The 22,871-nt window shown below is 34.1% G+C and overlaps 2 protein-coding genes and 1 long non-coding RNA gene across 6 annotated transcripts; 1 reads left to right on the top strand and 2 right to left on the bottom strand.

Annotated features, from left to right (window-relative positions):
* Positions 1 to 2,857: 2,857 nt before the first annotated feature.
* Positions 2,858 to 5,337, bottom strand: LOC146924198 (uncharacterized). 4 transcript variants are annotated; one of them, XR_015010063.1, is made up of 4 exons: positions 5,148 to 5,325; positions 3,867 to 3,949; positions 3,268 to 3,778; positions 2,858 to 3,126 (listed from the first exon to the last, which is right to left on the bottom strand). It is a non-coding gene; the product is annotated as an uncharacterized LOC146924198 (long non-coding RNA). The 4 variants fall into 4 exon arrangements; XR_015010066.1 differs by having other exon boundaries at positions 3,637 to 3,778; positions 5,148 to 5,323; XR_015010065.1 differs by lacking the exon at positions 2,858 to 3,126 and adding an exon at positions 4,792 to 4,883 and having other exon boundaries at positions 3,271 to 3,778; positions 5,148 to 5,337.
* A 3,833-nt stretch (positions 5,338 to 9,170) lies between these two features.
* LOC146924197 (uncharacterized) lies at positions 9,171 to 16,909 on the top strand. The gene is made up of 4 exons (XM_085709212.1): positions 9,171 to 9,713; positions 10,686 to 11,171; positions 15,242 to 15,739; positions 16,321 to 16,909. The coding sequence occupies exons 1-4, from the start codon at positions 9,228 to 9,230 to the stop codon at positions 16,408 to 16,410; spliced, it is 1,560 nt and encodes a 519-aa protein (XP_085565338.1). The 5' UTR covers positions 9,171 to 9,227; the 3' UTR covers positions 16,411 to 16,909.
* Positions 16,910 to 17,596: 687 nt separating this feature from the next.
* LOC146924196 (SGNH hydrolase-type esterase superfamily protein) lies at positions 17,597 to 19,786 on the bottom strand. The gene is made up of 3 exons (XM_085709213.1): positions 19,071 to 19,786; positions 18,172 to 18,448; positions 17,597 to 17,880 (listed from the first exon to the last, which is right to left on the bottom strand). Exons 1-3 carry the CDS (start codon positions 19,680 to 19,682, stop codon positions 17,684 to 17,686), a joined length of 1,086 nt encoding a protein of 361 aa, XP_085565339.1. The 5' UTR covers positions 19,683 to 19,786; the 3' UTR covers positions 17,597 to 17,683.
* Between the last annotated feature and the right edge of the window lie 3,085 nt (positions 19,787 to 22,871).

Here is a 22,871-nt window from a genome sequence, read left to right as displayed (position 1 = left end):
TTATGTTGAGTAATTTTCTTTCATTGCGGAATAATAATGATAATAATTATTATAACCATTTCCATTTCTGTCATGTTTCTCTAAGCAATGCTAATTTTTTTTCTTCACAAAATTGATGGTATTGGGTTTCATTTCATTGCTTTTGATTTTCGGTAAAAGCTCGATTGTACGATTATGTGTTTCTACAAATGCGCCAGACAAATTGTTGTCATGCCCACCCATCAAGATGCAAATAACGATGAAGAGGAACATCATAGGAAACTTCTCTTTTAGGAACACAAATATTTATCACAAGAAGCTACCCCTTATCAATGCAAAGGGGTAACTATGTTGCGTATGAAGCTACGAAATAGAAGTGAGAAAACTCGTAAATATAATGTTTTAAAGTTTTGAGGTGAAAATATGACAGTCAACTAACATGTATGACTGCTCTAATGTACTGATAGTCATAATATTATGACATCGATCTATGTAGCAAATAACATCAAGTGAGATAAAGTTTATTTTAGATAAGTTTGGTTATTATTGTTTTCCTTTTCTTTTTGGATGTAATTTGTATCTTTAGTCAATGTAAAATTATTTTACATATGCATGTGATATGTTGTCACATCATTTAATGCATGTGTAAAATAGTTTTACACCGACAATACACAAACTAAACTCTTACTTTTTTTTCTTTAATTATAAAAAAAAAAGAAGATAAATGTTAACCTAAACTAAATCATCGATCTTTGGTTTGTGTCCAATATAGCTATATATCTCAAGTCTCAAGCTACATATGCAAGTGAAAAGTTGGTAATAAACCGGACATCAATTTCACGTGAAAATAAACAAACTAGAACCCGTTTTAAAAGATGATTAAACTAAAAGAAAAATCCATTAAACCGCTACCCTGCACTTGCCAATGGATGCAATATTTACACCAATTTCATGGTATCGAATTTCCATCAATATTCCTGTAATTAGTTACGTTTTGTCTAAGCATCAAATATGACATGCAATGACTAGCATGGTGAGAGAGAAAAATTCCAAATGAAGATGATGAAAGACAAGAAACAGTGTTTTTTCATTCATTAGAGTTAAAAATAAATACATAAAGTAAAAGCCATTAAACAAAGGACACCAAATAATACAGATTTTGAAAACTTAGATAAGCTGCTAAGCTATTTAGGCATCTGGCTTGGCGTTGCTTCCATGTGCCGAAATTAGACTTTGAGAAATGATATTTTGACAACCATTTTTTGACAACTTTTGGACAACTTTCTCTCTCATACTCACATGATATTGTTATCCTCTCTCTTCCTTTTTCTCTCTCCATTGTTTTTGACCAATAAGAAGTGAGAAAAACAAGGTTGTCAACAAAGTTGTCATCAAATGGATGTCAAAATATCATTACTCTTATCTCAAACACCCATTCTCTTATCGGTGAAATTCATGTGGATGTCATACTTTTGAAATGGATCCCACACTTTTGAAATGGATCCCACATAAAGTGATGAGACCGACATGGATTTCACCTAATAGAAGAGTGGGTGTTAGAGAGATGATAAAAAGAGTGTTCTTAACGTTTCTTCTATTTGTAAATTAAATTATAAACTAACTAATAGTTTTTTTGAAGGATAAATTAACTAATAGTTGAAAAGTTAGTTATGATTTATCCTTGATGGTTTATAATTGAAAAGTTAGCTTATTAACATTTAAGTGTTTGGTAAAATCAACGGTTGAAAATAACTGATAAATCTAAAATGATATGAAAGTATATATTTGTTTATTTTTTTATAAATATTTCTATTAATAATTTTTTATTTAATATATATTTATTTTTTAAATATTTTAATTTATTTCAAATTTTGTTTTATCTCTAAAATGATAAATGTTCTATATGAATTCAATTGAAATTTTTATTTAACAAAACTTTATATTCGTTATTTTTTTGAAAGGAAAACTTTATATTCGTTATTATTACTAGACTATAACCCGTGCGATGCACGGTTTTTTTTTGAATGGTTTTTTAGAGTTTCATGTATAGTTATCAAATTGACTATATTATTAGAAACATTTAATGGAATACAATAGTGTTTTAAAAAAACTAAAGCGATTCATTAATTGACTGTATGATGTATATACTCCATAAAAAAAATAAAGAATAAAAATGAAATCAAACATTCCTTCAAAAAAAATAATGAAATCAGACATATATATATATATATATTCCCTAATTTGAAATGAGACATATATATTGCTTATAGAAATGTTATAAGTGGCTATATTAAAATAATGATTAATAACGTAGACAATTTGTCAAAAAGTTCAGTCATGCATTAAGGTTAGTGGACGGGTATTTGTCTAACATTAATTATGATGTTGATAATAATAACCGTGTGGGTAGATATTAATAAGTGGTTAGTGAGTTACGGATAATGTGATAGTGGGATATTGGATATCAATTAATGGAAACAAAATTAAATCAAAAAAATTGTTAGTGGCTTAGTGGTCAAAATGTTGAGGAGAAGCTATTGATCTTGGGTTCGATTCTCATCAGAAGAGGTTTTTTTCATAAAGATTTTTTAAGCTAATAAAAAAAGGCGGGATTAGGGTTAATCAGGGCTACTTGCAGACTGTCTAACATTTATATATACTAGATTTTTGACCCGTGCACGCACGGGTCCTATCGACTATAATAAATATAAGTAAGTTATACAATATATATTTGTATTTTGGATTTAATCCTCCAGTTTTCAGAAGAAGAAAAAAAAGGGACTTGATATTTCGGAATTTGATTGTGAAGTAAGTAAAGTGCGGCTAAAATTGTTCCATCTAGAAATCAAACGCAGGTTCATCTGAAAAATCCATCTCATAGAACAAACACAACGCTATATAAAATACTAAATTTTGTCTTACAATAATATTACAATGATTAATTTACAATCATATACCCTTGGTAATTTTTTTTACTGAGCATCTTCATCTCTCTCTTGGACATTGAACATTCTCCTGTGAATTCTTTTTTGTATCTTGATCTCTAGTACTTTCAAGCTTTTACAAAGTCCAAAAGATGAATAAGTACATGTATGATATTGTCATTAAATTGGAGCCTTGTCAAAGAATTTACAAATGCCTTGCTTCCTGAAATTTGGTATATAAATATCACATGAAGAATTTACAATCATGTATGATGCTGGGAACTTTTTACTACAACTTTGGAATGAAAACATGTAGTAGTAAAGAATGAAAACTCCATAAACATAAATCAGAAAAAGGCAATACCTATATTCAAAGAAAGATTGTTGCATTATAAAAATCTACAAATTAGATGAGGCATGGGTACAAATTATTAACTTCCTTCTGTTGTGACTTTAATTTGAACAAAACATCATGAACTAAATGATGAAGTCTTGTTGTAAGCATTACAGACTCCGTAGTAGTAGAAGGAAAAATACAGTTCAAAAACATGATACCAATTGGACACACCTTGGCATTATGGAAACCAAAAAGGAAAATATCATGGGAAGAGCAAAGTTGGAACTAAAAATTACAGCAATGATTTCCTTACGTGGCCAACGTAGAACCCACCCATAGCCAAAATGAAATGGGCAAGCAAAGAATATTAATATAATTTAACAGGCAAAAGGATACATTTGGGTAAACTTAGCCAATTATCTTTGTTGACGTTGTTGTTCTCGCTTTTGCCTATCTTGCCGGCTACTGATGCCATGCATTTCTTTCTCTTGGTACCTTCCTTCTCTTGGTGACCAGATTCAAAGCCGAAAGCATTTACCTATAAGTTATTGCAAGAGACATAAATGAGCAAATTTTGTTATGGCAATGACCAATAGACACCTTTAAAGCTTGAAAAACTGACCTACCTCATATGTAATAAGAAACTTGACTATGAAACCAACACTTAGAACAAATATCAACAATGCAATTGAATCCTGTATTCTTCAGCCTGCCATATATGGAAAGGAAAGAAGAATCATCGTGTGGTGATAGCATTTGGATATCGAGTATACATTTCAATTCAACTTGTATATGAAAAAGTAAGATGAGGAAATTAGAATCCGTCAAAATCATCAAGTAAGTCTATATAAACTTCATGCATTCTAAATCATTAATCCATGTTCACCAAAGTAATTTCTAATGATCATTAGAGTTACATATATATAGGAGGCTAAGAAGAGTTTAAATAAAGTGAAAAGCGAATCAATTTTTATTTTTCAAAGTCAAAATATTAAATATTAAAAATCAAAGTTATATTGATAAAATCTTCTTGCCAAATGAAGAGATTATTAAACTCTTAATCATTCAATATTAACATCCAAAGCAGCAGTCCATACAATTCAACCACAAATTCTGCTCTTGTAATTGGCTATAATCCATTAAAATAACAATCTTCACTATGAAACCATCATGGCCTGGTTAACCAAGTGAAAAACAATAATCACAATGCAGTTTAATAACCTAGAAACACATAGTATGGTTAACCAGGCCATTATGAAACCATCATGACCTGGTTAACCAAACAATAATCACAATAATCTTCACTATTCCACAATGCAGTTTTTGCTCATTCAAGCAATTTCACAAACACATAGTACTCACAACCATTTCAAATCCACCAAACTTAAATATCCAGAAAAACAAAATTCGACAACCACGACCATGAAAAATGTTACTTCTGCAATAATCACCCACAACAATAATCCTCAAAATATCAAAACAAAATAATTTAGAAAAACAAACAAAACAATACACTAATAAACTAATGTGTACTTTGATGAATAGTGCAACCTCATCAATCGTGTAAATGAGAATACTATGTTCCCTCTCCGTCGCTATATCGCCGCATCAACGCCGGTAACATATCAAGCTCTCTAATCCCACTTTAATACCAAAAAATAACTCAAAAACAGCTCAGATGTAGAAAATAACCCAACCTTTGTTACTTTAATTTGAGAAAGAATGAGACTTTTGGTTGAGTGAAATGGAAGGAGAAGAAGTTGTAAATGGAGAACAAATTTTATACTCTGAGATTTTAAATTAATAGATGGAGAAGAAAAGGTAAACCAAATGAGAAGAAGGAATGTAAATGATTATATGTGAAAAAATTGAAGAGAGCAAGAAGCATAGAGTCGTGTCGGTCAAACCTTGCTGCAGCAATCATTCTTTAGGCTCGGGTGGAGGTGGAAGCAACGGCAAGGGTGGTGCCGGAACCGAGAGCAACAATGAAAGTGGAAAGGCCGATGTATTTATTCTGCTTAGTTTCAAAAAGAGTTTTTTTGGAAATCAAAAGGTTGTATGGTAAAAGAAGAAATGTGGGTGTCTTTATTGCATTGGAAAAAGAAAACGTATAACAACCTAGAAAATGATGGAAGAGAAAACAGAAAATTCAAATTTGGAATGGTTGGAGGGAAATATTTTAGGGTATAAGGGATTAGCATTAAATGACATAGAATTAGAGGGAAATAATTAGGTTTAGATGTAGCTAGACCTAATAAGCTTTAAGAATAAGTGATAAAGATTATTATTTAACATTAAATATTTTATGAATAACAACAAGAATACAAATTGCCTTTAAGAAATTCTTCAAAATAATATTGCCACAACAAGAATACAAATTGCCTTTAAGAAATTCTTCAAAATAATATTGCCTTTAAAAAAACAAGAATACAATTGAAAGACCGAAATTCTTTCATAAGAAAAATAAAGAAAAAGCAAAATGCATGCTCATATACTATCAAAGTCAAAATGAATAAGTAGGAAAATTAAGGTACGAACTCCAACATTGTTTATTGGATCTTCATTTATTTTACTTTTTAGTGTTTAAATAAATACAAGCATTCGATTGTTTTTAATTGCATTTTCAGGCCAACCAAATCAAACTATATATCTCTTTCAATACAGAAACAAAAAAAAACTATATATCATCGGTTTAACTTGATCTGATTCAACTATTAATGATATGAATTAGTTGTTGAGACAAAAAATCATTTTGATGAATATTTATTTTAAGGATAAAAAACTTTATGAAATAAATGATAAGTTTTATGAATGATGACCTATCAATGTTTTCACTTGAGTTTTGTTAAAAGAAAATGAAATAATTTATTTATTATTTATCATACTAACACTTGAGAATATACTTCTGAACATTTAAAACTTAACCAAGTTTTTACTTTTTCAAAGTATCAACAATCATTTTCATTTACCTCAAGTACATATTAATTTAAAAAATATTCACAATTCCACCTAAAAAAAAAGGGTAATAGTCACTTTAGTCCCTGAATATGTAATGATTAGTCATTTTAGTCCTTCATTGTATCAAAATTTCAAAATAGTCCCTGGTTGTACATTTTGTTAGTCAAAATAGTCCTCGACACTAAAATAACATCTCAATGTTCACAATAACTCTTTTCATATAGGGACTAAAACAATAAACATGTACTTTTAAGGACTAATATGACAATAAGTAAGTATATTGGAAGACTAATGTAACACCCATACTAGACGTATCTAGAAAGTCTAGCACGTGCGTTAGCTTTAGTACTGGATACATTAAAATTTACAACAATAAAACTTCGAATGAATGTTTATACAACAACATGCGTTCGTACAAGAGATTACATCTTAACTTTCCTAATACATAATGTATACATCCTTGAAAATCCACATCATCCGGCATCGGGTACGAACCAACACTTGTCGTAGCATCCATTCGGCTACTAGCTTGCAAACCATCCTGATATCTGAAACAAATAAGGATTGGGATGAGACATAATGTCTCAGTGAGTTTCCCCTAAATCCTAGGCTATAGGCAACTTCAAGGGAAAACCTACTGTCACCACGTGTCTACATTACAACCTGACGGTTGATTATACGTGTGTGGGGACTTGCATACTTAGACGGTAATGCATATTAGAGCCGTCATAGTCTTATCTCACTTGTAATAGGCTTCTCTTCCTATACGTGTCATGGCGGTCAAGGGGGAATCTAGGACCGCATTGCCAGGAATACACTACGTATCGAGGCCTAAACATATCATAATCATGGCACGATTCTAAATCGGACGATTAGGGGAAACCTAAGATCGTCATCGGCATAACATATTTTACTTGTTCTATACATAACTTGTACTTATCTTATAGCATCTAATGCTCTTGCTCTTAAACATACTTGTACCTGAATTCATAACATAATCATATTCATATCATGCATAAACGTATCTAAGTTCATTCATTATGTTAGCGTTGAACATACAAACATTATCTTGATTCATTTTACGGATAGTCCCGGGTGGAGTAATCCCGAGAACAATCCCATACATGACCGATGTACGTACATCGGACTCCCTCGGTGTCGTGCGGGTCCCTTGCGGCTTGAACCATTCCCCTTCGAGAACCTCCCGTATCCCCCTGGCGTGGATAACAAGAGACACGAGCACCTACGTCTTGTTACTCAGTGACATGCGGGTCCCTTACGGCTTGAATCGTTCTCATTACGAGAACCCCTTGTATCCCCCTGATGTGGATATCAAGAGACATGTCACCTACACTTATTAAGTCATGGTCTTGTCGTGCATATAAGTTAAACATATACATACTTGATCATAAGCGAAGAGAATACACTTCGCGTCTTATCATTCTAGGGATTCATATCCTATACTTGCCATACTTATCATTCATGCTATTTTCTAGTTCTCAACACTATGTCGAGGCTCTACATTTATTACCTTTCTTAATTCTTCACTACCCGGACATATTGCATATCATAACACTCTTGCGTATCATTTATCATCAATCATTGTTAACAATGGCCATGCTTTTCCCTTGTTTAAAACCTTGTTTGGAAATCTAATTTAGGCACTTAGAATTGAGGGGTTCATAGTTTAAAAAGATACTGCAAGATCGAGCCTCGGATAGCCCTTGCTGGCCACGAAACGAATTGACAACACATCCTGTGCAGTCAATTTTGCCATGGCTAAAAATTCTGCCAGGCCAAAAATTCCGCCAGGAGAAATTTTTCGCCATGGCTAGCTAAAAGGCGAGCTATTCCAGAGAGCACTGATCCCAGCTCGCCATGGCGAGCTAAATTCCGCCAGGCGAACTATAGCAGTCCAGAATTCTGCAGAAAACGTGATTTTGCATAAAAACCTTAATTCAAGTGTTCTAATTCATTCTAATCTTCCATAACATCATAAAAACAACTTATATCATGTGCATGGCATCAATTAACAATATTTGATCATAAATGATACAAAGGGGTACTAAAACCCTAGTTTTATAAACTAACATAATTCAAGTTTTCTTCACAAGATTATACAAACCCAAAGGTAGGTAATCTATCTATGGAACTCACCTAAACATGTTCTTGTGATAGCTCCAAACTTCAAGCAAGCCAAAACCCTAGCTTTTCATGAACTTCTCTTGAGGAGGGAAAGTAATGAAATCAATCCTTCCCAAGCTTCTCAAACTCATAACAACATGAGAGATCATGGCATAACATCTTGTGATGGAAGAAAGAGAATTGGTGAAGAGGTAAAAGAGAGGATGGGGGCGTGAAAGAGAAGAGAGAAGGAGGAGAGAGTTGCTTCCCAACTTAGAGAGAGAGAGAAGATTGAAAATGAGATATTTTTGGGGCCAATCCAAATAAATATCCTTACCACGTGCAATTACCCAATTGCCCTTGCCTTAAACGTGTTTAGCTTGACTCTGGTACATAAGTCCATACTTTACTAATATCACCTAATATTAGCTTCCCTCGTACTTAACATTTTCGTCATACTTGCTTTCCATGAATCTTAGTCCTCTGATACATTTAACAGATAAAATTTCCATTAGCTGACGAGCAGGATATTACAACTAATCTGACAATATTAATGAAGTATTTTAACATTAAGGACTATTTTGACTAACAAAATGCACAATCAGGGACTACTTTGAAGTTTTGATATATTGAAGGACTATTTTGACTACTAATTACAATTTCAGGGACCAAAGTGACTATTACCCCTTTAAAAAAAATATTCACCATTCAAACCTTCATTTCTTGTGACTATTATTATCACTTACTTCACTAAGCATATGTTTGGTTACTTATAGAATTAGTTCATTCAAAATAAATTTTTGTCATACCAAACATACCTTAAGCTTGTTTTGGTCACACAAAAACTTAACTTTGTTGTCTTCTCTCAAACATCACACACACAAACAAACAAACTTCTCTCACAAATGGAAACTGCACAGGAGCAACCATCTAAACCCAACAACAACATCGACGATGAAGAAGAAGACGAAGAAGAAGAAGAATACGAAGACGAAAACGACGACGAAATCGACGAAGAACCAAATCCCCAAACCCTAAAATCCAAACTACGCAATCAACGTTTCAAAGTAGAAACATTTTCCCGTCGATTAGCCTCCGAACAAGTTCCAATTCGAGTCCACGACGTGTTCATTACCGGAAACACCAAAACCAAAGATTGGATAATCGAAGCTGAACTTGATGGAATCGAGAAAGCCACTACAATGCAGGAACTCATGTACGCTTCTCAGATTGCTGCTGCGAGGCTTCAACGGCTTGAGGTTTTTGATTCGTGTAGGGTTAAGCTTGAAGCTGGACCGGAAGAGTTGCCGAATACTGCGAATGTTGTTGTTGATGTTGTTGAGACGGAGAGTAAGCTTACTGGTGGATTTGGTGTTTATATGAAACCCTCGGTAACTTTCTTATTTGATCTCTTTTTTGTAATGTGTTGATTTAATACGATAAATGCTACCGGAGCATTTACACAAACATGACACTGACACGTTGACACCAGTAATTATTGAGAAAATTATTTAATTGAAAGTAATCACATTTGTCTGGGTGGTATCGTGTCGGTGTCAGATAGTGCAGGCACTAGATATGCCTTTTATAAGAAGTATCGGTGCTATAGAGGTTATATTACTATGATTTGAGACACTGTGTTGCAATATTTTAAAAACCGAACTCCATGGTACAACCGGTTGAACCGTGAAGCGACATTCTCTACGCTTCAATATTTGAATATTGAGCGGTTTAATGCAGCTGTACCATGATTTGGAAGTCTCGTTGGTTCGATTCAGTTTTTAAAACATTGTTACATTGTATAGAAGAAACAAGCAATGCTGTTCACTTTTAGCTATGAAGCACAAATACCAAACTCATCATTGACATGTCAACACCAATAATAATATGAGAAAACGAAAAAATTCAATAGACTCACATGTTGGTATCAGACACTGACACATGTTGGACACCAGACACACCTACGATCACAAGTGTCAGTATAAAGATTTTTATGCCCTGGCTGTGTACAACATATGCATCCAATTAAATCATGCAAAGTAGATATTTTAGGAACTAGCCTAAAAAAGTGGCATCATGAAGTAATTTGATTGGATGCATGTGTAAAAATGTGTTACACTGTCCTTGTTACCAATTAACTCCTTGTGTATATATAGGAAAGCGATGAATCAAGTGGGAGATTGAGGGATGAGAGATTTAGGGATGAAAGATTAATGTGTGTGTGTGTGTGTGTACAATAGTTTTTCATTTTTTCTATTAGCTATGGGGTATGAATGAAGAAAAGCAAAAGAACCTAATGCATGTTTTTTTTTTTTTTTTTTTTTTTTTTTTTTTGTGTGGAAATTATATGTTGCTTTTTGTAGGTTAAGGCATGGACTACAGAAGGAACTGTTAAGTACAAGAACCTTTTTGGTTATGGTGATCTATGGGATGCTTCTTTGGCTTATGGCGGCAAGCAAGCGACAGAGGCGAGCTTTGGGGTATATGCTCCTCGTCTGAAAGGATTGTTAACTCCACTTGTGGCACGGTTGTTCATGCTTTCTCAAGATTTGCAGGAATTTTCTTCTTACAAAGAGCAACTGTTAGGCATGTCTCTTGACTTGATATCGTCAAAGCACCAGGACTTGGTGTACACTCTTGGATGGCGTACCTTAACAGATCCATCACAAATGGCATCAAGGTCTATAAGGAGGCAGCTTGGGCATGGGTTACTGTCATCTTTGAAATATACATTTAAATATGATAGGAGAGATTCACGTATTAGGCCTACAAAAGGATATGCTTTTGTTTCCACAACTCACTTTGGTGGTCTTGCACCGAATCACCAGAGCTTGCGGTTTCTGCGCCAGGTTAGATTAATTCTTCTACTGACTTCAATTTATCTGTTTCACTGCAATTTACTGTGTTATGCATAGAATATAATAACCTTCTAACGAGTGACAGTGTTGCCAAACTTATTGAAAAAATATTGGCCAAAGCTAGAACTTCTAAATTTGTGCAGCTCAGACGTTTGAAAATGAGTCTATGAGTTAATAAGCCGACAATTTTTTAAACTATAAATTTTTGGGGTATGGTAGGTGTTCATTTCCTTTATCAGGGAAGAGAATTTCAGAACCTCTTTCCATAGAAGAGAATCTGTTGTTCTGTTTGTCCATTGCTATCATGTTGAAATCCTTAAATTATATTTTTGTTTGTTATGGTCTTATGGAGATAGAGGGATACTAGTTACTCTGCCTCGGGGAATAATCATAAAAGTATTGGCACTAAAACTTCATTGGATGTTTAGATACTTGTGGCCTTGTGTTTCTTTGATGAGTTTCTTTGAGAGTGAGATGCTAGGATCACATTTTGGTACAATTGCCTAGGGAAGGCCTTCACAAGTACGAGGTTTGAGGAACACATGCCTGTTACAGCCAATTTTGCAGGGATTTGATCTGAAGTCCCATCCAATGAATGAATGTTTGGAAAATAAGTTCTTGGTGATTGTTTGTTCTAATCTACAGTTGTTAATTATGTGCATGATTCATAGAGGTGCATGCAATATTAACTATTTAACTTAAAAAATTCCACCAAGGTAATCTAATGGAAATCAAGATTTACATGGACCAAAAAATCATCCGTTAACCTACAACCCAACTAAACCACCCATTTAATGTGTAATTTAGGAGAAAACATGCAGGACTAAAATTACGGTGATGATGGCAGTGGTTTCTGTCCTGCATGCTTTTGTGTAGAATATATATTTCAAATGGATTGTTTGGTTGACTTATAGGCTTATTGATCATTCTCTGGTTCATTTTACTCTTGGTTCTGATCATCGCCCTTGACGAGTAATAGAAGTATTACCTTTATGAATGTCTTAACAGTCACAATTTTTCGTTCAGGTGGGTTTTTTCTAGAAGGTAATACGTTCTGAGGGATATACCACTTACAACTCATTCCATATGTGGAAGTATCCTATAATAGGTTCATGGTTTGGATATAATATGGTTTAACCTGTGTAGCCACTTTGGCCACGAACTCAATTTGGACATCTGTTTTATAACTGGTTTTGAATAATCAGATAATCCAACTCTATTTAAATCAACCAGCTAAACCATTTTTACAGAAATCCAGATTTTTAAGTATAGTTTTGGATATGGATGTGAATTTAACAACAGTTCTTTTGTGCTCCTCTAACTAATATGATATGTCAAGATGATGCATTCTTGGATGATGCTACCCAATAACTTTCATATGATGTATTTATCTCTTTTTCAAAGTTAAATAGTGATTGTATTTCTATGCTCTTGTTATTGAGACCTTTGATTAAAGTCGATATAATTTAGAGACAACAAAAATTAAAAAAAAAGGAATCAAACTTCCCCCAAAAATGATTGTTTTATATCATTTTTTACTCTATCATTATAATTAGCATCAACCGTGTTTTATATTTCTTTTTAGGCTTAATTCGATATTTGGCCCCCTAACTAATTTGTTGTTTTCATTTTAGTCCTATAAGTTTTAAAATCAACAATTTGGTCCCTCAATTTTTAGAAGACAAAAAAATTTGGAAGATAAGCAAAAATGTCAGTCCATTGTTTGTGTCCGGGACCTTTTTGAAAACTGAAGCAAAAATTGAAAGTTAAAACAATGGGCATAAAAGGTCCATTGTTTTAAATGTCGGTCCATTTTTTTTTAGAAGATAAGCGAAGAAAGTCATAAAAGATACTAGATTTAAAATTTGGAACAGTGGGCATGGTGAGAATGGTGAATTTGATTGATATGAATGAAGGGAATTTTGTATGAAGAAATTAGGAAAGGGAGCTTATAGGAGGTTGAAAACGTGAAGGTCCAACTTCGATGGCGACGAAGTGGCCGTCTGGGTGCGGGTGAAGTTAGGTGGAGGATGTGGTGGGATTGGAGGAGGGTGCAGCGGTGGGAGGGGGCGGTGGTTGTGGCGGTGATGACGAGGATGATGGTGGCGGTGGTTCTGGGTTATGATCCGGTGTGATGGTGCCGTTGAGGGTGGCGGTGGTGGAATCTGGTGGTGGTGGCTGGCAGTGGGTGGTGGTGTTTGAGGAGAGAAGAACTTTTTTGGTGGTGGTGTGAGAGAGAAGAAGAACTTTTCTGGGTTATTATTATTATTATTATTTTATTTATTTTGAAAATGAGAAAAATGGAATTTGACGGAAATGATTAACGGCAGTTACTTATTGGACGGAAAGGACTTTTTTGAAAACTGAAGCAAAAATTGAGGGACCAAATCGTTGATTTTAAAACTTATGGGACCAAAATGAAAACAACAAATTAGTTAGGGGACCAAATATCGAATTAAGCCTTCTTTTTATATGTTTTTTGATGAGACATTTGCACTAAATTGAGCTTTTACCTTGTGTTTTCCTTCCCAGTATTAAAGATTTTGTTCTTAGACTGCTTTTGTTGTTTTAGCAAATACGAGCTTTTGCTTGTCTTTTCCTTCCGTGTTAAAGATTTTGTTCTTAGACTGCTTTTGTGGTTTTAGCAAATACATGTGGAATAGCAAAAAAATGGGTATCTTGGTGTTATAAAGATCCTACGATTGCCAGGGTATAGGGAAGGGTTGGACCATATGTGAATCTATTGCAGGAAGCCTTATCTTGCATGTGCAAGAGAGATTGATTCCACAACTTGAACCAGTAAGCTCCTAGTCACACAATATCCACTCCTATTATTGCACTAAAGCTCTCCTTGAGGAAAGCCAAAAAGAAAAAGTCATATGGGATTGGCTTGTCATCGGATCCTTATTTTTACGAGTTATAGCTGTACGCAACCAAGGTAACCCAACAACAATGTAGTTGCCATAAAGGAATCAGTCATAAGACTCACAGTCGGTCTTATTATTGTTTTCCTGGTGAGATTCTGTGGGTTTTTTATTACACTAATTGTTGGGCATGGAGAAGCCTTTCAGGCATGGACCATTATCACAGTAACATATTTGCAATTATGGACCATTATCACAGTAACATATTTGCAATTATGTCTGCCAATTTTGCTGTAATAACCTTTTTGCAACTTGTTGAAATTTGGGGCTTAACCCATCCTTACAAAACCGGCTTGTAAGGTGAGGAGTGCCTTCCGACGTGGGACTAAATCCACCCCCTCAAAGCCAACACAATGAAGGTGTTGGAGGCTGCAATTAAGGCTAACCAAAGGTTGCAATTTAGGAAACTAGGGGCGGACCGCAATGGCGGACCGCAATTAAGGCGGAATTTCCAATACACCCCCCTCACGCTTCAGCCCGGCCCAATGGGCCTGAAAAACGTGGACGATGCGGGAAGCCCAACGATAAGGCTAACCAAAGCCAACACAATGAAAGTGTTGGAGGCTGCAATTAAGGCTAACCAAAGGTTGCAATTTAGGCAACTAGGGGCGGACTGCAATGGCGGACCGCAATTAAGGCTAACCAAAGCCAACACAATGAAGGTGTTGGAGGCTGCAATTAAGGCTAACCAAAGGTTGCAATTTAGGCAACTAGGGGCGGACCGCAATGGCGGAATTTCCAATACACCCCCCTCACGCTTCAGCCCGGCCCAATGGGCCTGAAAAACGTGGACGATGCGGGAAGCCCAACGATATATCTAGGATAGGCTCTGATTTGAAATTTGGGGCCTAACTCATCCTTACAAAACCGGCTTGTAAGGTGAGGAGTGCCTCCTCTTTATAAACTCATCTCAAGAGTGCTATCTATCCGATGTGGGACTAAATCCACCCCGTCAAAGCCAACACAATGAAGGTGTTGGAGGCTGCAATTAAGGCTAACCAAAGGTTGCAATTTAGGCGACTAGGGGCGGACCCCAATCAAGGCGGAATTTCCAACACAACTTGATATTTTTTTTCTCTTTGCTCTTTTATTAAAAAATGTTTTTCTTTAGTAAGTCCGTTATTTCTTCTAATGCAGGAGTTTGATGTTCGCTTTGGTGTCCCTTTTGGATTTTATAATACAGCACTGAACCTTGGCATATCTGCTGGGGCTGTTTTTCCATGGGGCCAAGGGTTTAGGACTAAGCCATCTCCCCTCCCCGAAAGGTTTTATTTGGGTGGTGATTTCTCTCCAGTTTGCACCCTAGGAGGACCAAGAACTTTATGGGGATTCAAAACTAGGGGAGTAGGTCCTACTGAACCGCGAAGGCAAAAAAGAGATGAAGAAAATGATGACACCCTTGACTTCATTGGAGGTGATCTTGCTGTGACTGCTTTTGCAGACCTATCTTTTGATCTTCCCATTAGGTGGTTGAGAGAACAAGGAATACATGGACACATTTTTGCTGGTTCTGGGAATGCTGCTAAATTAACTCAGAATGATTACAAAAAATTTTCTCCTCGAAAGTTCCTAGACTCTTTTCGGTTGTCTGCTGGATGTGGAATTGTTATTCCTACTAGACTCTTCCGCCTAGAGGTTAGCTTCAGTTTTAATTTCTTTATCTTTCATTTAAGAAGTAGGTTAAAGTAAAACTAACCAAAAGTTGGGGGATGGTGGAAAAATTGAAGTGAAAATGTCAAAGGTGTAGTCTAAATATAGAGAGGACTTTAGGGTAATCTTATTTTTTTATATTTGGACATTGGAAAGTATGAAGGAGAGGGAGAAAAAAACAGAGTCTTTTACCCTAGAAATTGCATTCCTCATGTAATTATATTATCAGGCACTCAGTTCAGATTCAGAGCTAAAGCAATGGAAATGTAGAAAACATTTTCTTCATTTCCATTGCTTTAGCTCTGAATCTGAACTGAGTGCCTGATAATATAGTAATCATAATATTCTGATCCCTGGACTGAAGTTCTTCCAAAGCTACATTTTGTATAAATTTGTCTTTTAATCTACCAACGAATCTCGGGGAAACAATCTATTGAATTGATATTTTGAGTATGTCGGGGAAACAATCTATTGAATTGATATTTTGACATTGTTCTTAAAAATAGTCATATCTTGTTAGCTGTGCCCCTCCCCTGTCCTCTCACCAGCATTACTTGTTTTTTCAGGCTAACTATTTTCACATTCTTAGGAAGGATGAGCATGATAGTGGGAAGACTGGATTTAAGTTCAGCTTCTCAGCTCCTTTTGGCAGCTGAGTTCTCATTCTTTTTTTCTTTCCTGATTTTGTAGCGCTCTTAAAGCGTTAAATTTTGTTTGTTTTGTCATTGCATGGACCGTACTTTATTTTAATCTCGATTTAGTTTAAACTCTAACAATATTAAGAGAGATGTGTGGGAAAAAGTTTAAGGATGAGACTGATAACACATAAGAGAAAAAAAGTAGAAAGGATTCATTTTGAAAATGATACATTGATGTACTGCATTCTGCAACCTTAGGAGGCCCTGATTGCCAGAGAATAAAAAAGTTTTTTTGCGCCGAGAACTACACTCTTATATTGTTTGAGATGACATCCTTGTGGAGATTGCTGATATTGTGTAGTGTTTTTCTTTCTAGAAAACTGTTTTAGTTTCAAGTAGTGTTTGGATGAATTGAAAATAATATACAATGAAAAGAAAATCAAATTAGGCTTCATTATTTGAATTATTTAAGTACATTGTCAATATCACAAAGCTGGTTTTTATTTGAGTTGTGAAATTATCTTTTCATCCTTGTTTTTTTTTTTTATTTGATGAAGCTTGTATAGTTTTCAATCTTTTTAAAATGATTAGTTCACCCTTGCAATGTACAAGGATGATTACAGAAAAAGAAGCCATATTCCTTTTGAAAAAATTATGAGAAGCGTATATAAAATTTCCGTGAACATCAACCACATGGACGTAAAACTTAGCAATGTTTCATTGTAAAACTCAACCTGATGGACGTACTCCCTCCGTTTCAAAATGAGTGTCGTTTTAGGTGTTTGCACACATATTAAGAAATGCAATGATTAAGAGAAAGAGAATGGTTATTTTACCAAATTATCCTTATTAACTATTGGTTAGTTTTAAAAGTAATACTTTGGAAGTAGTGTGCAGAGTATTAATTGGAGGGTACAATTGAAAAGAAAAAGTTATTATTGCATTGGAAATTGAAAGCGACACTCATTTTGAAACAATTTTTTTTGGCTAAAGCGACACTCATTTTGAAACGGAGGGAGTAAAACTTAACAATGTTTCATTGTAAAATCAATGGAGCAAAGAGCTCCAGTGACTTTACCTTACCACCACCACATGGACGTAGAACTTAACTATGTTTCATTGTAAGCATGTTATTAAAGTAAACATCACAACTTATTTTTCTGGGTCAAGGTAAACACCGCAACTTTAAAAACATGCTTATCAATGCATAAACTCGTAATATAAATTCATTAAAAATCCAAAAACCATCACAAAATCATTTTTGGTGTTTCCCATGGAATAGGAGGTAATTCTAACTAGTAAGGTATGAAAGGATAGTAGTCTGTAGACCGGTGTTAATCATAACTGAGTACCCTTCTTGTGTAGGGTGCACAGCATCCCAAAACAGATACTTGGATGGATCAGGGCAAATCATGTCAAGTTCATTGCAAACAGGACCCAACTCCAATGTCCCTGTTCCACAGCATCCTTCACGTGAATTCTCAAGGCCTGGCCAAATTTATTTAGCGAAATTAGTTAACACTGGCAAATTCTAAGGTAGATCACTTTATAGAAAAACCGGGGTCAAGGGTGTCCGAGATTCAAACCCTGACCCCTCTGCGTATATTATTATGTTTCTATCAACTAAGCTAAGCTTACGGAGACAACCAATTTGTTTTTTCAGTGTCCAATATTTGTTATTGTTTTTCTTTTGACAAACGTGTCTAATTTTTTGTTCATAATTCAATTTTTCTAATAATGAATATGAAAAATGAAAAATTGTGAGTTAATAATAATTACCGTATTTGGTTGGGTATTGGACCATATCAAGAATGGGTGTATAGATATCAAAATATGCAATCTTAGCATCATGGAGTGTGGTTTGCAATAAATTATGAATAAGGGATTGAAGTTTGGTGTTGTAAATTTGAGAATCAATGTTGTGTTGGTCGTTGCAAACACGTTGGAGCCAGTTTTGGCTAGGTGAGATGCTCTCTATCGTCATTAGTATTGGAAGACAACCAATTGGAAGGAGACCTGCCAACATAAACCTTCGAGCTCCTGCTCCATACATTCTCTGCAAATTAATGAATTCATTCTTAGTTTGCTATTGAAAAAATTTACTCAATCAAAGTTTTTTCTAAACGAGTATAGTAATTAGAAGTTGTAAATACATAGAACCATGTTTAGATGAAAGTAGAATAATCCTAGAGATACAAATCAAATGCCCACATACCACTCGTAGTAAAGAGTGAAGACTATGACATAATTGATCAAAGTGATTTCATTTTGTGAAGCTTTGTAAACACTTGTACTATGCATAAAAAAGGGTACTACTTTGGTTTTATTTGTTGTACAGTGAAGCTTTTTGTAACAATTGAACAAATTTTCCTAACAAATTTTAGGGTTAAATATGATCACATACAAAACACCTAGTTTATGTAAATATTTAACATACTAAACTCCTAGATTATGTTTCAGGGTTCGCTAGTTTATGTGAATACTAACTTGATTTTGGATTCTTTAAACCCAAACGATTGATCATATTCTATAACAAAGTTAGGTAGGTAGGTAGGGATGGAGAGGGAGAGGGAGAGGGAGAGGGAGAGGGAGAGGGAGAGTAAATGTCTAAAAAATTAGTAATGGTGCATAAACTTTGCCGTATTTTATATATCTAAAATCTAAAATAAAATACCAACCTGAACAAAATTCTGAAGATTTTGGAGCAAAAAATCTTGATAAGATGAAACAGAACCATGTGGAGTATTTTGTGTCATATAAACACTGTACAACATATCATTAGTCCCAATGCTAATCGCAAAGAACGCATTTTGGATTATATCTTTAGCCTTTTCATCACCAACAATTTTTCTTATCCTCAACAAAGCTTGTTCAAACAACTGAAATTGTGTACCCAAATCCAAGACCTTAGCTAAGGCCACTGTTTGGCTATCCAAACCTGAACCCCCCGAGCCAAAACTAACCCCGGTTAACAAATCATTATCGGTAACTTGAGGGTCAAGAAAAGCGGGCAATAAATCCTTAATTCCTAGCTTTTGGCTAAGGTAATCAGTCGGTAACTTTCCGTTTGTGAATCTACCGGTTGGGATTTGGTTTGGAAAATCACGACCGTAGGGCAAGTGGTCACAACGCATTGCGGTGTCTATGTGGTTGTTGTTGCCGGCATCAATGGTGGAGTCGCCGAAGGCAAAGATGGCAGGGGTTTTATTGAAGGCAATGGCTGAGTTTGGCATTGAAATGGATAATAGAAGAGAGAGGTAGAGGAATGAAGAGGCTGTTTTGGATGCCATGGATTGGTGATTTCCACCTCAAAAATTATGCTATGCTATATTTCGAGTATTATGTAAATATATATAGTTTGTGTAACATAGATAAACTTCTAGATAATTTTTTTTTTTTTTTACAAGTTCAAATTTTGTTGATGATTGGCCTTTATTTTGGATTCGAATTCAAATTTCAATGAAGATTTCGATAAAGAATTAATTCCTCTTAAAGGCTTTATATTTTGATGTGTTGCCATGATATCTAATGGTTGTTGTATCAATTAAATTTCAAAATGAATGTTATACTTGTTCCATGCTGCATAGGTCACTTTTTTTGGGTAAGTTTTTTTTATTTATCTATTATTTTTTTGATAAAAGGGAATTTTTTTATCTATTTTTTTGAAATAAGCGCAGAAGATATAATTTGAGTAATTATTGAAGTCTATTAATATGCAGTTCACGCTCACCTACTATGCAGGAAAATTGAAATTGTGATGGACTTGATTTTTATTAGGTGAACACAATGATTTTTTTAGGGGAGCACACTTATTTTTTATCAGTAATATTTTGATATGGTCTAACATTTATTGTTATTTTTTTACCATATATTTATTGTTACGTGATGAATATTCTTTTTATCCTAATGTATGCTTTTCCCCTAAAAAAAGTAATGTATACTTTTGTTAAATAAAGAGTAAAATTGAAGGAAAAAAATAAGGTTAGATCAAAATTGATTTGGCTCTTTTCAAGTGAATATAGGTGAAAAAAATTAAGAGTTGATAATGTAACCACTTTTTGTTTGTTATGAGTGTTTATATAATGTTAACAATTGATTTATTTATCAACGGTTAATATTGCTCACTTTACCCTTTAGAGTGAATTGTTCACTTTAGGCTAGCTTAATTCCATAAATATAAATGTGTGTGTGTGTGTGTGTGTATATATATATATATATATATATATATATATATATATATATATATATATATATATATATATATATATATATAAGGAAGTCCATTTATTTGAATGGATATTTTTTATATTAGTAGTAAACTAGGCAAAAGCCTGTGTTTGTTTCAAGTTAACTAAATTTATTTCTTGGAATAACATTCCTTGGAATATATAGATGTAAATTTTATTCTAAAGTATTTAGAAAAAAAATGTTTGATTAACATTATAATATTAAAAATAGGGATTATAATAGGTAATTATACATAATTTTATTCTCATCTTCATCTTCATGGGAACTTTATTCCTACCTTTTTCTTTGGGAAAACTTTTTTATTCCCAGAAACATTTTATATCTAGGAATAAAATTTAGTAAACTTATAACAAATATAATCATATGTATTTTTAACTATTTTATTCCCAGGAACCTATAAATATAATTTGAAGCAAACACACCCAAGGAAACTAGAGAGTAGAAACGCTTAAGAAAATAAATAATGGTTGAATTAGCCATTAGCCACTTGATTGACTTCTCTAAAAATGTGATTTGATGCGAGTGAATCACTCAATCAAATCTAAACATGATTCGAACTTGGGATAGACAAAGCAATAAGGGGAGCACTTGGGTGCCTTTGGCTTCGATAATGTTACGATAATTTCTCTAACAAGCCACCTTCACCCTATGAAAAATTCCTCACAGACTACATAATAGAATACATAAAAAAGATGGCACTAAACATAGAGATAAAAGCTCAAAAATGATCTCGAAGAACACCCCCACATGCACACACAACATGTCCAACCGGAGGAGAAATAGAGCCGTATGTATTAACTTTGATCCACATCTTAGTAGGGGGCATCTAAGATAACGGTTCTACCAATGCTGCATAGAAACAATACCTTAGAGAAAATTTCAGCTATTGCAATGTAGTCTCAACCAACTCATAGGTTCTACCAATGGTGCTATTATGAGACAACGGTTTCTGCTCAAAATTGAAGTCATCTCTCGAGTGAAGCTTAATTTCGCAAAAAAAGTTGTTTTTGAAATCATGTATCAGGTGAAGGTTAATTTTGCAAAAAGTTGTTTCATAGGACTGAATGTGGATGGTTCCTTCATGGAAGGAAGATTTCGCACCCCGTAAAATCACTTCGGAAGTACATATTAGAAAATACATAGTTATTTTCCCTTCGTAGTATACTTTCAAACTCATGTGTTTTATATTTAGAAATGCAAAGAGTGGGTAAAGTTGCTTCCTTCAAAGTTATGGTAGTTGGATTTTTAAACAAAAAAAGATATAGCAAAAAAATTTAACTTCAAAAGCTTTTAAACCTAAAAAAGAATCTACAACAACAAATGAACACAATTTTTTCATGTATAAATCATCTTCATAATCATCTCTCTCAGATTAACCATTTCCCTATGTTCATCTCTCTGAAACACATTATTTCCTTCTAAGTTATCTCATTTCCATTCTCTCTCAATCGAACCCACTCAAAGCAAGTTCAATAAAAACTCTAAAATCCAATCACAGCTCAAAATCAATTTTTAATTCAATAACAACTCTCAAAAATTGATTTTGAAGATGAATTCAAACGAAAAATACATCTTTCAGTTGTTGGGTTTGATTTGAAGTTGGAAACTTTTGATTGATCTTTTGAAACAATACGATTCTTCTTCTGTTTCATTTGAATTGAAAAATGCATCTTCTTTCAATTGTTGGGTTTGATGTATGAATAAACTCCAATTTCTGGATTGAATTTGGTCACTTTCGTTTGATTTGAACTGTTGTTTGTGGAGATTTTCAATATTCTGTTTCTCTGGATTCTTTTAGATTCAAATTTTTTTGTAGGTGGATTTTTTTAGATTTGAATGTTTTTAATGAGTTTGAAGAAGATGAAGGAAGATGAAGGAATGAGTTTGAGAGAGGGACGTGTTTGATATGTCTGAGTGAAATGCAAGGATTGAAGGAATGGGAAAAAGAGAGGTAAAATTGAAAAAACATAAAAAAATTGAAAAGTGAAAGCTGATCTTTGTACACGTGGCTCCCTGGATGACACGTGTACAACACAGCACAACATGAAATTAAATTGTTCTAAGAAAATATTTTTGCATAAAAGTTAAGAAGATCAAAACCAAATATAAGGTTCAATTCAATGATGAAAAACAGTCTATAGCTTATTATTGTAACTACCTTGCAACCAAACTAAAAGAAATTTAACAAATTCAGTATAGAAAAGTCAGTGCATTGAACTAAATTGTTTTGC

This window comes from Medicago sativa, chromosome 5, assembly GCF_051527215.1.
Source record: "Medicago sativa cultivar Bolivia chromosome 5, Bolivia_mono, whole genome shotgun sequence".
Lineage (NCBI taxonomy): Eukaryota > Viridiplantae > Streptophyta > Magnoliopsida > Fabales > Fabaceae > Medicago > Medicago sativa.
Note: the sequence above shows the minus strand (reverse complement) of the source record. Positions and strands in the feature narration are given on the sequence as shown.

Bases quoted from the DNA above. Each gene is read 5' to 3' on its own strand.
- LOC146924196 (XM_085709213.1), bottom strand. From the start codon at position 19,682: ATGGCATCCAAAACAGCCTCTTCATTCCTCTACCTCTCTCTTCTATTA. The intron at 18,449-19,070 runs GTTGGTATTTTA...ATTAATTTGCAG, and splicing joins ATCTTCAGAATTTTGTTCAG to AGAATGTATGGAGCAGGAGC. The intron at 17,881-18,171 runs GTAATTATTATT...AAATTTGGCCAG, and splicing joins CCAATACCCAACCAAATACG to GCCTTGAGAATTCACGTGAA.
- LOC146924197 (XM_085709212.1), top strand. From the start codon at position 9,228: ATGGAAACTGCACAGGAGCAACCATCTAAACCCAACAACAACATCGAC. The intron at 9,714-10,685 runs GTAACTTTCTTA...TGCTTTTTGTAG, and splicing joins GTGTTTATATGAAACCCTCG to GTTAAGGCATGGACTACAGA. The intron at 15,740-16,320 runs GTTAGCTTCAGT...TTGTTTTTTCAG, and splicing joins CTAGACTCTTCCGCCTAGAG to GCTAACTATTTTCACATTCT.